The sequence below is a fragment of the Strix uralensis genome, chromosome 8, assembly GCF_047716275.1.
Source record: "Strix uralensis isolate ZFMK-TIS-50842 chromosome 8, bStrUra1, whole genome shotgun sequence".
In the NCBI taxonomy this organism is placed as follows: domain Eukaryota; kingdom Metazoa; phylum Chordata; class Aves; order Strigiformes; family Strigidae; genus Strix; species Strix uralensis.
In genome coordinates, this window is record NC_133979.1 from 20,730,743 (window position 1) to 20,747,908 (window position 17,166).

Below are 17,166 nucleotides of genomic sequence, written 5' to 3' on the forward strand. Positions count from 1 at the left end.
GAGCTGGAAATTTTTGATTGACCAGTAGACAAAAGTATAAAACGTAGATTTGTGTTGGGAGTTAAAGCAACAGTAAGAGGGATGTCAAGATCAAGCACAACTGAGACTTGCAAAGGTTTGTGGCTGTCTTTAGTCAGCTTTGTAATTACTCCCTTTTCAGATCACATAAAAGCTTTTTGTTTTCTCCCCAGCACTAAAAGAAAAACAACTGAATTTTTTTGAAAACTGAGTCCTCTCTCTGCATAGGTATTAGAACCATAACAATCTTCCTTATTCTGAATTTGCTTGGGGTTTTGTTTGGGTTTTTTTATTTTTTTAAATGTAAAGTGTTAATCTAAGCAACCAGAAAAAACACCACTGTTAGAAAACGTTCAACTTTTAAAATTAACTATAAGACTTTTTTTTTTTTTTTAATTGTTATGGTTATCTTATATGATAGGAAAAGCTCTATGTTTCACTGAGACAAGTCAGTTAAAACTGTAGCAATCACTGTTTACCACTATTGATTTTAATGCAACATTAAAGCAGTCGAATACAACCATTATTTTCTTTGGTTGTCAGAATAAAGGTTAATAATAGTTGGCCTGAAAGGGTGAAGCACAGATTGCCAGCTCAAATTAGCAAATGATTTGTTCCAATATCAATTGGGCCTAAACATTCCAAGTGAAAAATGTGAAACTGCACATTTACATTTTATAAAATTCTTGAGATACTAACTGGAAAGGTTTATTTGTCAAAAGCATTGGTATATGTAAAGTGTTGACTAATAAAAACGCCTTTTTACCCCTGACAGTACAAAATATTTTATCTTGGTTGTTTCTAGCCAACCAAAATAATCTTTCTCATATCACTGTAAAAAAGTGGTACGCAGCATGATTAAACAATATTTCAGCTCTTTAGTTCATGCAGAGGTTACCTGCTAGAAGGCATAAAGGTTTGATTAGGTTTACATCATACATTAAATATTTTAAAGGGAAGCATAGAATGCGAATATATGAGTGCTGCATCTACAAATAGCTTTTTCTTGTGGTCAGGTAGGCAAGCTCTCAGTCCTTTCCTAAAATAAAGAGGCAGAAAATACCAAATAATTGAGGAAAACATAAACCTTTGAAATCACCAAACTAAGGAATTTAAAACCTATGTTCTGAGAATGATTTTCCACTCAGTTTTAAAATGACCATCATATAGGCCTGTATTCAGATTTGGTCTACTGCAAAGAGCAAGCCTCCCAGTGCACTGACTAACTTTACTGGGAGGTAAGGCAAAATTTTAAAAGTATGAGCCTAGTCCTGAAAATTCTCATATAGGCAGTGAAGAGACTAGTTAGCACACTGTTAATTAACTTTATCAAATGGTGGCATAAAACCGAAACCATAGAAAGAAAAAAGCTATTAATGTGCACTGCATAGTTAAATTTTATTGTGCACCAAGATGAACAATCTTAAAATATTTTATTTTACCTGCACATAGATACTTGTTGCTGTTCATTTTCTTTCCAATAAATCCTGATTACTAGACATCATCGGTATGAGCAATTGCAATACCTTATGCTGCTATCACATATCCAAAGGCAAAGCAGTCCACAGGATCTGGACATTTAACCAAAACATTTAACCAGGTAGACCACAGAAATATGCTTGCCTGAGTTTTCTACATTTCCCTTTCCTGAAAGTTTCTCAGTGAATTAAAATACCATTGCAAGAATAAGTACAGGTTGCCATTTGGTTTTTAAAAAAATCATGGTTTTCTTTCTTTCTGGGAAGTACTCACTATATAGTCCATTGTAGTTAGGCTACTGAAGGGTCAGTAAAACAGCCCAAATATTTTTGTTTCCTTTTTAAACAGTTGCAGGTCACTGATATTTTGGCCAAACTGACCTTTGTGACATCTGTTATTCATAATGTGAATTCCAGCTGAAATGCTTCCATCATAGTGAGATTGAAAATAAGATTATCCCCAACTTCGTTTCACGTCTTCATGAATTTCAAGGAAACAGAATCACATTTACATTTTTTAAGAAAATTCATTCTGTAGAGAATGCTTTCCCTATATAAATAAAAAGCCATCACACATAACAGTATTTAATACCTTATTAACAGCCATACGATGTCATAAAAAAGTTTCAGCAAGTCGATAGTGCTGTTAACATTACTGTCCTATTTATAATCCCTTTCTATTTTCCATTTTGTCTTTTGAGTAATTCAATTAAAAATCCTTCAAAGCAATAACAGTGGATTAAATGTTGTCAAACTGCAATATAAAATTACAGAATAGTGTTCTGATGATGAATTTATTAAACTTTGCAGCTTAATTCATTTCTTCTCGAGTGTATGAAAACCAAAATTCTTAAGACAAAATACCAATTAACTGTCATACCTCATTATTAAATATTGTCTCCTTTTACACGTTAAAAAAAATAGAATACATGAGCACATAAAGGACATACGGAACTAAAGACATGGAAGAAATCCATTTAAATCATGACATTTAATCACAGCTGAAACCTGTGAGGGCAACAGAAAAGGAAATGAATCATCAGGTACTGGAGGAAGGTGAGTGATGTCACCAACCCAGGAGTGATCACATAGTCAGCAAGCTTTTTCTGTTCAGATTTCCAGTGAAATAGCTCATGCGTCAATTGTTAATTTGAAAGCAACTCAGCAAAGGGTTTACTTTATGAGGAGGGTTTTAAAGGAGGGAGTGGAAAAGAAAGGGAAAAGACACATATGAAACCAGGGAAGGTGAAAAAATCATCCAAAGAGGTTAAAGCAACAAAACTGAACTATCATGAAAAAAGACATGTGGCCATGATCAGTGTGGGAGCCAGGAATGTAACCCTACAAAACACATCTCCTGGCCTGTGAAAAAGTGTGCTTAGATCTACGTTTGCAGGAGTTGGAGGAGGCAATCAGCAGCACCCCTTCTCCCAAATACCCTCACAGCAAAACAACACCCAGTGCAGCACATCTCTGCACATGCAGAGTAACACCACTAGCACCTGAATTAAGGAATCCTTTTTTCTGAGGACTCTGCACCTTGTGATTGAACTTCCTGCATCTGCCTGAGCTTTTCCCTCAGCTGGACTATTAAGGCTCCCGTTCATATCCATCAGCTTGGGCAGCAGACAATTTCTCTCCCCTACCCAGCTGCCTAGTTTTATGACATTTACAGAAATTCAGTATCTTTGAAACAGTTTAAACTGAGAAACACAACTGAAACAGGTCATTTGGTTGAACCCTGCCCCAAAGCAGCAGACAGCACTGACAGACATGGAGACAGTGAGATCAGTTAGGACTTATCTTCATAAGATCCCAGCCAAAATGGATGAAAGCGCCCAATGCAAGAGAACAAGAAGACATATAAATCCTGAAACTCTACTGCAAACACCAACACAAACCTCAGTTTGATTACACTGGTTTATACTGGATTTTGGGTGGCAATGTTCCCACTGCTGCCATAGCACAATGTAACACCACCCTGCTGTACTTTGCATTAATTTGTTGCAGTAACTGATACAAAAGAGAGAGAACTAATACTGCCTGCAGGACTCAATGAATTATACTTAACCAACATATTATTGTAGGCTGATAGTAGAATGCCACATGAACATAGATATAATCAAATTCTGTTTGGGGCATCATTTATTTAAAATACTTCAAGCTCCTTGCTGGCAGAGCAACGGCAAATTAGCATGCTATGCTGTGCACTTCAATTAAAAAGCAGCCTCATCTTTCCTATTTCCAAGGTACAGCAGAGCAAATCTAATTGTGCCATGCAGCCAGTTCTCATCTTTGCAGAGTAACCAGGGCTTTTGGGTTTTTTTGCTTTTTGTTTTTGACAGATTTGTTGTCTTCTGAATGAGGCAATGTGGGCTTTTATGAAACTTGCCTCCTAATTGTAGGCAATAAACATGAACACCGCCAGCAGCAGAGGCTGTAGCAAGTACAGTTTAAGTAAAATGAAAATAAAGGTAAGAAAAGAACCACAAAGCAAGTTCATTTTACATATAATCTGAATAGTTAAACCACCAGGATCTGGATTTCAGTGCTCACAAGAGACATATACATGCCTCCTTCAATATAAACTAAAAAAAGCAAACAATCCCCCAAACCTATAGTTAAATGCTGAGATAGGCAGAGATTTTTTATATTTTGGAGAAGGTATGACTAATTAATGAGAAATATTTATAAGCCAGGATGTTATTAACTTTTAAAATATTTGCTTATAGCATAAAGAATCTCTGTTCTTACACTTAGGCTGAGATCTTTGAATATGAGATTTGCTTTTTTAAGAAGTATAGAAGCATCCTCTGTGCTCTGGAAATTTAACTGATGTGTTGCTTCCAACTGAGATCTCCCTATCATTCCGATCATCTCACCCCAAGTGAACAGGTGAGTCCTTGTGCTTCCTTTTATCCGCTACTCATTTCCTATCCCTGGTACAAACAATGCAGTCAGTACCTTTGGATAGGAATTGAACAGGGTGAATCCACAGAACCAGAGAAATGTTTGTCTGAATGGACTTCTGGAGGGCAGCTAGTCCAAGCTCCTGCTCTGAGTGGGACTAGCATCAACACCAGCTGAGGTTGGCCATGGCTTTGCCTGCCTGAGCTCTGAAAACTCCAGAGATGGAGCATACACAGCCCTACTAGACAACGTGTTCCTGTACTGCATCACCTTCTTGGTGAATTTTTCTCCTGATGCCCAACCTGAAACATTCAGCATACAATTTGTGGCTGTTGCCCCTTGCTGTATCATCGGACGCTATAGAGAATCATCTCTCCCTCTTTGTAGCTACTCTTCCTGACTTTGGATATCACTCGTCCTAGTCAGTCTTACTCTAATGATTCTAGGTATATGCACATTACACTTACTAGACCTGGGGTTTCATCTGAACAAAGTATGATACAAAATTTAGCAGGAATGCAAAATAAAACCCAGATTATCAACTCAATTCAACTATTTATTCATTCTTACCAGAGCAGCTGGAGAGACTTGTTGACTTTTGGACCAAAACCAAAAAGCCAAACACTCAAATTTGTTGATTTCACATCACAGTAATGGTTCTGAATATTTAATGCCACTTTTTAGAAGGATAAGTAAAAAAAAAATTAAAACATCTTTGCATGATTTCCAGCGAAGAAACAAAAAGTGCACCACAAATACAACACCACAAGTTAGACATTGAAACATGAATGCTACCATCTCAGAAGTTTGATTGATTTATTATTTTCATAATTTTATGCTATAATTACTACAGTAATGAACTATAGTGGGAAAGAGATACTGTCATTTTTTAATAATCTGCTGTTCACCACATTGTCCTTTATGTTTACTATTAAATGTTTTGTACACTTACGTTATCTGATCCAAAGAAAATCCGTGCATTAGTGCTGTTAAACCTTATGATGGAAATTTTATTATGATTTTTAATGATATCCAACTTTTATACAATTCTAGGTTGTTATGAAAGAATACAAACCTTAACTTTATTATCATTAATCAGCATTAGTAAATATAATTGACATTTTATACAGAACCAGCTTTAAGTAACTTATTGGCAGCAATACAGATGCCTCTTAATATTACCCTCTGGCTAGCTATGCTGTTTAGGCGCCAGCGTGTCTGCACTAATGACTTGGAATTAAAATCAAATAAAAGCTGAGAACTGTAATTCAGTATAAAACAAACAGCCATGCTTAGTACCAATTCTTTATATATGTAATTTGGATATATCTGGAATTTTTAAAATTTACAGTGGGTATAAAACAGTGGAAGTGTTTGAGACTAGATAACAAAATAGGATAGAGAAAAAAACAAATCTGATGTTCCCAGATATCTACACCTACCCTTAGGCACACCATAGGAACTGAAATGAGGAAAAAACGTAGACAGTGTAATTAACCTTTCCTTTCTCTTTTTTTTAAACAACAGCAACAAAAAAAGGCAGAACATTTTAGATGTTATAAATGGTAAAAAAGCACATACATGTTTTTCTGCCATTATTTTTAATCTCAGCAATTTCTGCAGTTTTCTGAGGATTTAATGTGCTTAGGCATGAAAAGGGATCTAATCAATAAAAAATTTTCCTATGAAGATGTGGATTATGCTATCAAAAAGATTTAAGAAAACCTGTTTCACTGTACCACCAGGAAAGCTGCTCTGTCTCTCAAAGCCTCATGCCCTGACGTCTAGATAGCAAGTGTTGCTATTTTTCCAGAGCATATCTGAGCCCTCTCTTCCCCACACCACCCATGTATGACCTATTAGACTTCAGCTATGGGGAAAAAAAAATAAAATTAGGAGTAGAGCCAAAATACTTCCTAGCACTTTCCTGTCTTATGATGGGGTCTCAAGGGGCCACCACACACAGAAGCCCCCTGAAGGGCCACTGATAAATCTTGTCACACGTATCATTATTTTATCCAGTTTATTCTCACCCTTTGCTTCGTTAAACTACATTTAAAGCCACCATAATTTAATTTTAGTCAACTCTGAAGAAGAACCTCAGGATCTGGCCCTCTAAAGATGGCTTGTTTTATTCATTTATTTGTCTAAAGAAGTAGATTCTTTTCTGAGCTCTCATTTTGGTGAGACAGTTAAGAAAACAGAAGAATATATTTAAACAAGAGTAGTATATATTAAACATTCAAAAGAATATCCATATTGTATGGGGAAGAGAGAAATTTTATTATTATACAAACATATATGTATATATAATGTAATCTTCTTCTTGGTTTATGGATCTGATCTCCTCCAAGGAGAGTCACAAATCCACACGATAGCCCTGAGTGCTCAGATTTTGCATTTGGTTCTCTGATTTTACAATAGCTGAAAGATATGTAAAAACTCATGTAGCCAGACAGCTCCCTACTGACTACACATCTAAGCAACTTCACATGCATATATTATTCCAACCAGTGAAAGCTGGAAATAACATATGCCAAAAAAAAAGGCAGAAAAAAAAGCATGCATGAAAGGAGCCTGTTTCAGCTGCTGTGTGAAGCCTTCCAGGCTCTCCCTAACCAAACCGCACCCTTCTACAGTGCACTGCCATCTCAGGTGGGGACAACCCAAACTACTGAGTTACAATCTTCAGAGTGAAGGGTAGGAATTGCTACATAAACTTATAACAACAGCCACTATAGCTCTTTGTTGTTGAATGTAATTCAGGGAAAAAAATAATAATAACTATTATAGTGTGGTCCTGGAGGGTTTTTAGAACTCTCTCCCATTTTTAATCATAACTTTGGTTAATCACCACTGACTATGAAAAGCATCCAGATTACTTTCATTAAAAATAATAATCTGTAGCATAGAAGAGATTGACATAATTTTGTTCATAGAAAATAATAAAATGTCCTGTGTGCTGTGCCTGACAATATTGCTATGATAAAGCTGCACCTGAAGTGTGTCCACAGTTGCATAGAAATGATTACAGCTCCTATTGCCACCCTACTAAAAGTTTCAGAAAATTAATGGTTTAGTTATCCAACCACACCTCAGTTCTTAAAAGTTTTGTGTTTAACTGAGGAAGTCAGGTTGAATTAAGGTGTCTACTAGCCCTCTCTAAGGGGATCAGTGGAATAGTATGTGTCAATTTTAGGGCATGTAATCATGATTCCCACTCTGCATCTCCCTCCTCTTGTTTTTCTCCTCTTCCCAAAACACAGTAAGATGGGAAATCAAACAGTTTTCAGACTTATGAAACTTTGATGGTCAAACTCTAGAAAATTTCTCCCAGTAGACTGAACCAGGATTTTCCAGAGACTTCCAAGTTCACCACATTTGGGCATGTTTCAGACTGAAAATAAATTTCAAACTATGACCAAAATGTGCAAAAATCTGAAAACTTTAAAAGGATATTAGTATCAGAATTGGCTCGTGGATGTTTATTTTCTTTTCATGGGCAACACACATTCTCCTAACTGAAGTCATGGGATGTATTGATAAACTGCATCAGATTTCTACACAGCGGACACATCAGGCAAAGATAATTCCAAACTAAACTGTATAAACCATCAAAATCTATAGGTTACAGAACAGGCTCTTATAAGAGAAGACATTAACTGTAGGTGGCACTACCAGAATGTATGCCGTATTCCGTGATTCTAAAATACAGTTAGGTTCATAGGCCAAAAATTGTGAAATGAAATATGTGAATATCTCGTGTCCTTCAAAATCATTATTGATATATGTAGTAGTTACTGGGTTGTGATCTAAAAGATATCTACAGGGCACTGAAATGGAAACCAACACATTCTGTCCAAGCGCTTTTTGGAAATTATTTGTTTTCATCTTGTTCCTTGTCAAATACATAATGCATTTTTGTTCTCAGCAAAACTAAGCATTTTGTATATTCTCAGCTTCTGTCTTCTTTTTTTTTTTGCTTTCAGCACTAAATATTTAAACACATTCAACCAAAAAATCTCAAGCTAGTAATCTGCTGCTTGTGTCTTCCCCCCGAGGTGTAACTTTCAATGTGGTAGTGCAGGATTGCTGAAGAGACATGAAAGAGATTGCGGTTACAGTCCTACCTGCCCACAGGCCAGGCCCATGCCTCTCTCCCCCATACCATGAGGACATGATAAATTTAACTCCAGTGCATCTGCACCAGCAACCTATGAAACATGCAAAGGGAAAAAAAAATGCAAAATTAACTTCAAGTAATGTACTCTTTCCTGTAGCATTTACTGTTTATGTTAAATGAATTTCTTTAGATTTTTTTTTTTTTTTTAAAGAGAAAAAGCTATGGTTATGATAGCCTGAAAAGGAAATGTGTTGATTATTACAGAGAAAAATTTCAAAAACTGATGTGGCTTCCTAAAATTACAAAGGAAATTAAAGTAAAAAATAAATTTAAAAGACACAAGCACAATAAGGAGCGGGTTCTGGAAAATGTTAAAAAATGAAATGTAATTGCAGGGCCTTAGGGCAGCACTGCAAGTGAGGTTTGGTAGTCAGTGCTACGCAGGTGCTTCTGTGCTCTGAAGAACTGTGACTCAGTAGTAAATTTCTCCTTTCTGCTTTAATGATTTTAGTCTCTAAATTTTCTACAGGCACCTGTATTATGCCATAGCTTTTGTCATTATTTTTTTTTTGTTTCTGAAGTCAAACAAGAGAGTATTTTAAAAAGTCTATATTATTCATGTTAATTTCTCCTCCACACCCTGTATTAGCTACAATTAAAAGGCAAAGGAGCTGAGGTGCACAAGGGCAGCACACAAACATGCTCCTCTTTCTCCCGGCTGAACTGCTCCAGCCTGAGACGAGGACCTCTCCTGTTGCCTTCCACGTGGCTGTAACTAGCATTTTGTTTTGCATTTGCATTTTGCTTTTGCTTATTGAACTGGAGTAGCTGCCTGCTGTGTGGCCATGGTTCAGCAGCTCCCCGAGCACGCGAGCAGGGGAGAAGCCATCCATCACTTTCAGGAATCCTCCACGTCCTGGCCAGCTCTGCAAGCCCAGCCATGCCGTGCTGTTGCTGGTGCTGTCGGCCTCCGTGACAAGCTGACCTTTTGTACGAATAGGTCGTCCTCCTGCCGAGAGGCACTCCGGTCCCTTCTGGGGCTTCTGCTCTTTGGAAAGCCACATCTATTACCTTCTAGGTAGGCTCCTACGCATGCAATTAAGTATCACTGCTCTTCAGCTGTGGATTCCAGAGCACGCCAAATGAGAGTGCTGCTCTCCACAGAGCAGAGACTAACAACTACTTTGCAGAAGAAAGTTATATCACATAAGTTACACATTATTGAGTGCATTTAAATAACTACTTTTTTCTAAATGGCTAACATTTAGACAAGATTAGAACTATCTGTCTTAAAGTTGGATAGCAGTACCACTGGATTAAAAAAGAGGAGCAAATGGCACTATAAAGCCATTCATCTTAGTCAGTTTAAAAGCAGTACTGCTCCTGTCAAGCGCAGATTCCACAAAAGATTTCATGGTCAATTAGATAAATACAGGTATAAAATGGACTAGTGTTGAAGATCACCTAGCTAATTACTAATAATGTTTAATTTCACTTCCCTAAGTCCCCAAAGTGATTTTTTTGCTCATAGGTTTAAAATGGTCAAGGAAAATAGAGAAGTGTCTTCCCACATCACCATAGAAGGGGCTTAGGACACTGTGAATAAAGAAACAACAATGTCCAAACATACACCTTCAGCCATATGAAAAAACAAATTCAACATATCCACACCCACATCTACACATATATAAAAACATGTATTAAAATTATATAAGACTTATAAAACATTTAAATCTGAGCTAATGATAGCACTAATGCTTATATTTGTTAAAATCTTCCTTATTGATCTGAAACTATGCCTTTTGTTTCCTCTAGATACTTTATGTAGAAAAACCCATTAAAAACAACAACTTTGTATTACAGTCAGATATAGACACCTTTCTGAATGAAATTACTGTGGTCATAATCAAGTATTTCTTAAACTATTCCCTATGGACACAGGTACATGTTTTTAAATAGTTTTTTTCCTTCAAATGGAATAAAAATTTCAGGTGCATAGTCTGTTTGCATTTGTGTAAGACTGGATTTATATTACAGAAAGCCTGCTGACTGATATTATATATGCTGGCTTTCTCTGCTATCATTTTTGGAAGTCTGTATTAAAACTAGAATAGCATTAAATGAGCCTTTTATACTTTAAATATTCAAGAGTTTTATATTCAAAATTTCTTCTGGTGCTGTCAAACTAGTGTGCCTGTAGGCAAGGTAAGATCAAGTTAGGCTCTCAAAGGTAGAATTAAATTTTATCAGGGCATCTGTCATAATATACAGTTTACTTAAAATGCAAATAAAAAGTATATAGATTCAAAGACTAAAGGCTTTCCAGGTATTGCTTAAAAATCCAAGGGACCATTTTTATGAAAGAGAATTCCTTTAAATTTATATTTCCATCATTTTAATGAAAACACAGAATAAACAAATTATAATGGACATGCTTTAAATTCTCATTTTTCATTTTGAATCTATTTCTTTCAAGAAATTCCTTATTGCAGCACTTGTTTTTAAGGAGAATAAAAAAAGATGCAGAAACACATTTAGAAAACTATTACCTCAGCCATTTTTGAAAGTTCAGTCCAGTCCTCCCTGCTATAGCTGCACATGATACTGGCAATCAGAATCTGTAAAGAATATATATGCAATTATTTTAAGCCATGGTACCAGATTTTGTAATGTAGTACTTTACCGTGACTCCAGATACTAACTGCCACTACCTGCATGTGGGAACTACCAGCTGTATACTACTAGCAAGTATAGTGAAATATAGTTGTATATTTCACAGGGAATGAGAAATAGTATACAAAGTTGTCTGTCTTATCCCTATTTTTTAAGTCATTCAGGAAAACCAACAGGTCTAGGGAAACACACAGAGGACTTCGCATTCTCTTCATGATGCAATAAAGTGAGAACAAAGGCTGTCCTAGACACAGAGCCCACCAGGAAAACTGTCAAACAAACTTGTTTCTGAGGTCAGAGGAATCAAGGTGTTTACTGTTTATACAATGCCAGAAGTGCTTGGGGCTCTTTAGAGGTAGGTAAGACATAAGTGCAAGCATCTACAGTCTAATGTGGCAGCATACAAACACAATATTCTAGCTGACTTCAGGAAGCCAGGACACGCCAAAACCAGCCCCCTGGAATCTCATACTATGCAAGTTCCAGACAGTGACAGGCAGCTGGCACCTGCCTGGTTTTGTGCAGAGGCAACTGGGAAGAGACTCATAGGATGTGGGGAGAATCTGGGAGGACTGGGAGAGTGGCACAAGGAAATTCAGCTGTTGTTTTCCCTCAGTACACATTTTATTTCCTATTCGCTAGCTGTGGCCCAAGTTCCCCAAGAGCTGCTTCTGTGTATTGCCTTTCCTCCTCACTGCACTGAGCATCTTTCAAGACCAGCTTCTGCCTGTAGCTGCTGCTGCCTCTAATAACTTTACTGAGGTTCAAGTTTTTAGGTAAAATAAGTTCTAATAGGATTCTTCTGGGAGGGCAGCTAGACACACCTTTCCAGTTGCATACAGTCCTATTTACTGTTAAACAAATGTTAACTACTCTTCCAGTCAATGTCCAGTTCAATTAACGATGTGAATCTCCAAGACTAAAATCACTTGTTCTGGAGTCATCAAAGATCATCAGACACTTAAACTCTGAAGTCGATAAATTTGTGGTGAGATCAGCAAAGGATTCAGTCCAGGAACTCCTGCATGGAGGACTTCTTAGAAGGATGAGGTTTGCAAGAAAAAAACAACGGAGACCTATACCTATATCGCAGCAGCTAAAAGGTTAAATGAGAAAGAGAAATCACAGAACTTACAAGCACACTACTGGCTCAGTCTCTGTTCAAAGGAAACACCAAGAGAGGACAAGAGAAAAAAACCCAGACACTACCGGCTCAGTCTGTGTTCAGAGGAAACACCAAGAGAGGAGAACAGAAAAAAAATTGGGGCTACACTCTTGTTTATTTAGCCCTCTTATGTGAAACATACAAATATTTCACGTGGAAGTTTGATTCACAGATAGGATGAAATTTAGTTTTAATCTTTTTTTGCTTTCCAAACAAGTTTTGCTGTCAGCATTAATATCCGGGGTGAGGCAAATGTGTCACTCCCAGTCAGTATAACACTTCTCTTGAACATTCCCATAATGCTGAGGCTTAATGACTCATTCATATAAAGCAAAATACTGAAAAGTACAGTGTAGAAAAACTGTCCAATACACACCATTGTTGGAAACTCTAAACTCCCAAATTATCTCCATAAGAAGGATGAGATACTTAGTATCTTTAGAAAGGAAGGAAATATACTTTAAAAAGGAAGGTAGCTACAGAGAAAATTAGAGATGGTGAGGTTTATCTCTTCGTATTATCTATTCATTTAAAAGGACAATACCACTTATCATCATCATTATTTCCATTATTTCGCTCTGATGAATCTCTACCTATCAATTCACCACCCACCTACCTGCAGACTACCTACCCATCCACTCTTCTGGCTGATGTTTGCAAGATGGGAATCTTTTGCGAAGGAAAGCATTTGATGAAGTGCCTACCTTACTTGCAGGTGCCCATTTGTGTGCACCTCTGGCATAAATATAAGACCAAGCTTTTCATTAAACGCACACAATCATTACTGGCCATGCTTTTATTCCCCTCTTGACAGAGGAAAAAACTCCCTCTCCTCTACCATACTTCTTTTCTGCTGTGAAAAACCTTATATAGCTCTATAGGTCAAATGTTTATGAAACAAAATTTGCTCTATGTTCTATTTGAATATCGAAGATAATTTGAGTACTGCAGAAATAAATATAAATGTCTTTAAAATGACTCTAATATTTTTAAAAACACAAATTTTGAAAAATCAGTTTAAGAAAGTATATATGAGAAAAATTTAGAGTAAGAAAGTAGTTAAAATATGCACTAACTGGAAGTTTAGATAGAAACTGTAGCTTGTCAAATTCACACTTTTTAGAAACTAACTAAAGCAAAAAAAAAAACCAACCAACTCAGACACTGACAACATGATAAGGATTTTCACAGTTGCAGTCACAATCCAAAGTATATCAGAAATCTACACAATTCAGCTTTAAAACAAACCAAATTTTTCAGCAGGGAAAGCTGTAAGACAACAAGGGCGGCTGACTATATTCACAAGTAGATGAGTTAGGTTATGTCAAGTGTTATTAATGAAATTTGAAAATTCTGCTGGGAGTGTACAAAAGAGGAGGAACAAGATCTGTGATGTTTCAAAGAGCTGTTAATTAAGACAACATGTTTATTTAATATTGATTAGTTTTAGCATTCACATTTAAAATTAAGTACATACTTTTGACAGGAGCAGTGCTTTACAATAACAAAAATAACTGAAAGAAAATATTACATTTCTGCCATGACTATTAACATGAAACCATGATCTCAGAGGGAATAATGAAAATTTAAAAATAGTAAGGATTTTATTCTCCTTTTTTTCCCCAGTGTTCTCTTATAACTTGAAATTAAACTTAATTCCTAAGGGAAAATATCCTCCAGCCCTCCATGTCAACAAAATTGTCCTTCCTCAAGTGACTATTCTTCCCCAAAATGCCTCAACGGTCTTTTCATTTGGAATCAGTACCCATGACAAAAAAATAATAATTATTGTATGTGGACATTTAAGGGCACTATCTGTGACGTTTGAGGTTTGAATCTACTCCTAAAATCACACACAGGAATTTATGAAGAAAACATAGAATATTATCTCCCATTACCTAGAAAGAGAATAGCAAGAAAGAAGAATAACAAGTGATAAATATCTGAGTTTTTATTGGAAAGTAATAAACAGAAATTGTATCACATTTCAGCCTCTCAGCCTCTTCTCACTAGTTTAACTTTTTTTCTTTACATCTTTGGTGCCTACAACGCCATGTACCACATTACCACACTTGCAACTTTAATAGCCCCAAACAGTTGGTATATCACAGAAGTCCAGAGCATGGCCCAGGCCAGGAGCCTCCCCAGAGACCACACCCTTCCTCTTGACTCCTGAAATTTGCAGTGGCAACCTGACATGAGTTTAATTACAGTTGTTTAAAGCACAAGTGCAAGGCCACACCACTCTTGCCCGGCTTATAAAAGTAGACTACCAACAGATCTTACAATAAAGTTGCTGCTAAAGGTTACTAAGTGGTAAATGAAGGTTGACTAAATTGCAGCTTTGTCATAGCTTGAGTGAGGGCTGCCTGCAAAACCATGCATGATTGAAGCACAGTGGAATCCCTGGCCCATTTCTTATTCCAGATCAGAAGCATAGCTGGCATATGCTGTTTCCTCTTCTTCATCCAAACTGGTATTTTGCCTATTGTTGAGAGATGCTGCCTACTCCACCTTCCGTCAAGGAGTGTGGCGGCCCTGCAGACCTCGCTCCCTCCCTGATGATCACTGTGATAGATGTCACCAGGCAAAGTCTTTACGCACTGACATTACACAAGGTGATAGACAATTTCTCCAAATGCCTATAAAGGGATAAACACGTTTGCTGCAGCAGACACTGTTTGGTGTACAGGATTTTCTTGACCATTCATGGAAGAAGGTCTACAATAAAACTTTTTTTTTTGTTGGCGGGTAGGGAGATGGAGAAGGGAGGTATATAGTATACCATTTAGGACATGATTGTAAGATGAATATACTGTAGCTAAAACACCTAGTAAAAATCTACATTTCACACAATTCTGTAACAAATGCATTAGTAGTTGTTGTACTTAAAGGGACACTGACAAGTTGCTTCTCACAATCCTTAAAGTATTTTTTCTCCCTGTTTATAATAATCCCCTGGAAGCTTAAACTAGAATCTATTTCCCTTGCGAATGTTTTTTTCTCTTCCATTATCTCTAGGTGGATGTCTCATGAATGCAAGAGTGTTAAAAGAAATAAAAAGGATGAGGTTTGCCACTGTGTATATTTTCAAGTGATCTTTCTTCCCTAACGAATTCACTGCAAGAGGTTGCAAAACAAAAGGAAGGAGAAAAAAAAATAACTGGGCCTACTTTGGGTCAGACAATCCTGAGAACATCTATTTAAAGCCAGACAGCAGTAAAACTCTAGGTAGACAATTACCATTTGTCCTGTACTGCTCTGCAGGGAATAAGGTAGTTTTAGTATACTCAGAGTCTGAAAAACTCTCATGGGGGGCTGGATTTAAATGTGAATACTGTCGATTCCTGCAAATTTAAGAAAAATTCCCAACAGGCACAATGGAATCACAATCCTCTACCCTCATGCCTGTAATAACTGTATTTATTTTGGTCATCTAACACAGGCCATAGCCCATATCTGTTCCTAACCTATTCTTCCAGGTCTGTGTATAATCTCCCCGCACTTCAGGAAATTCAGTCACCCATATAATTTCTGCTTTCTCTTCCCTGCCTGTCTCTTCTCATTGCTGCACCAGGCTTGAGGACAGCTCTGCACCAAGTGTCCACAGATGTTTAGACACTGTCAATGGCCTCAACCTGCACTCCCTTCTGTTTTCTCAAAGACTTGCAAAAATCCCCACAATTTTATTTTTGATGTGGACAGCCCTTGCAGAAATAGAAGGAGATCCTTAACATCATCTTTAAGAGACTGTTCCCTTGAAAGCTGTAAAATCAAGAAGGCTGAAGGACTGGTTTTGTAACAGCTACCTGTTTGGGAGATGTGGAACACAATAATTGTTGTGGATAAAGTAGTGCAGAGATTGAAGACTACATTAAGAACCAGATTTCAAATAACTGCAAAATTATTCTTGATCAATCTAAACTTCAGAAGGTATTTGTGTCTGGGTCAGACGGAAAGACCTCGATCTTCCTTTTAAGACATGTTTCTTCCCAAACAACACAGTACAGCCTTGCCACATGACCTGCTTAGTCTGAACAAACTCAAATGTTTTTAACCAAAGTTCCTCAGGAAGCATTTACTAGGAGGAAGCTCGGCACTGAAGATATAGTCTTTCTAAAACAATGGCAAAAATAACATTTATTTCATCACTCACCAGTGGAAAAGACACCTATACCTATACAAGCACGTGAGGACAGGAGAACTTCTTGGCAGCTGAATCATTATTTCACAGCATTAATATCCCCTATCTGTCTGAATGAGGGGTACATGCACTCGGTTCTGACCCATGCCATCTCTCACCCACACATGGTAACAAGTCAACACACTTGGAGCACTTCCTGAAGGCCCTGCACACATGTAGCTACAAGACCATGTGGTCCACCAGGTGCTTGGTGAAAAGTTAATACAGAATGGTTTACTGAGCACTCCTCAGCTATTTCAATGACACAATAAACAATCTTGTAAACATCTAACTGAAAAACACACATGCTGCATATAGACTTCTCATAGTTTATTCACACATGAAAAAATGAAACATACAGACTATAGGCCAGATTCTGGCCTATCCAATAGCTCTTAGATGCAGTCTCAGCAGCAAAGAGCCAGCAGCAAGGGAATAAACAACAGCACCACAGGACTTTCTGGGTTGGTACAGATTTTCCACCTTATTGAGACTTGCACCGCTATCCTGCCTCTGTAACCCTGCCTCTAGCAGAATGCCAGGTTCAGGACAACTCACAGCTATGCCACATCTTGCCAGCATAAAGATTCTTGGAGGCTCACTGCCACTCAGTGCC

At 37.2% G+C, this 17,166-nt stretch overlaps 1 protein-coding gene across 3 annotated transcripts in view; it reads right to left on the bottom strand.

Annotated features, from left to right (window-relative positions):
* The window catches only part of DPYD (dihydropyrimidine dehydrogenase), a 365,990-nt gene that overhangs the window by 106,660 nt on the left and 242,164 nt on the right, over positions 1-17,166 (bottom strand). For all 3 annotated transcript variants that reach the window (XR_012629947.1, XM_074877213.1, XM_074877215.1), the window contains 2 exons: positions 11,079-11,147; positions 8,537-8,620 (listed from right to left, as the gene is read on the bottom strand). Coding sequence is in view for 2 of the 3 variants with exons in the window: in XM_074877213.1 (XP_074733314.1) it covers positions 8,537-8,620; positions 11,079-11,147 (153 nt within the window). In the remaining variant the exon portion in view is untranslated. The remainder of the gene's footprint in view (positions 1-8,536; positions 8,621-11,078; positions 11,148-17,166) is intronic.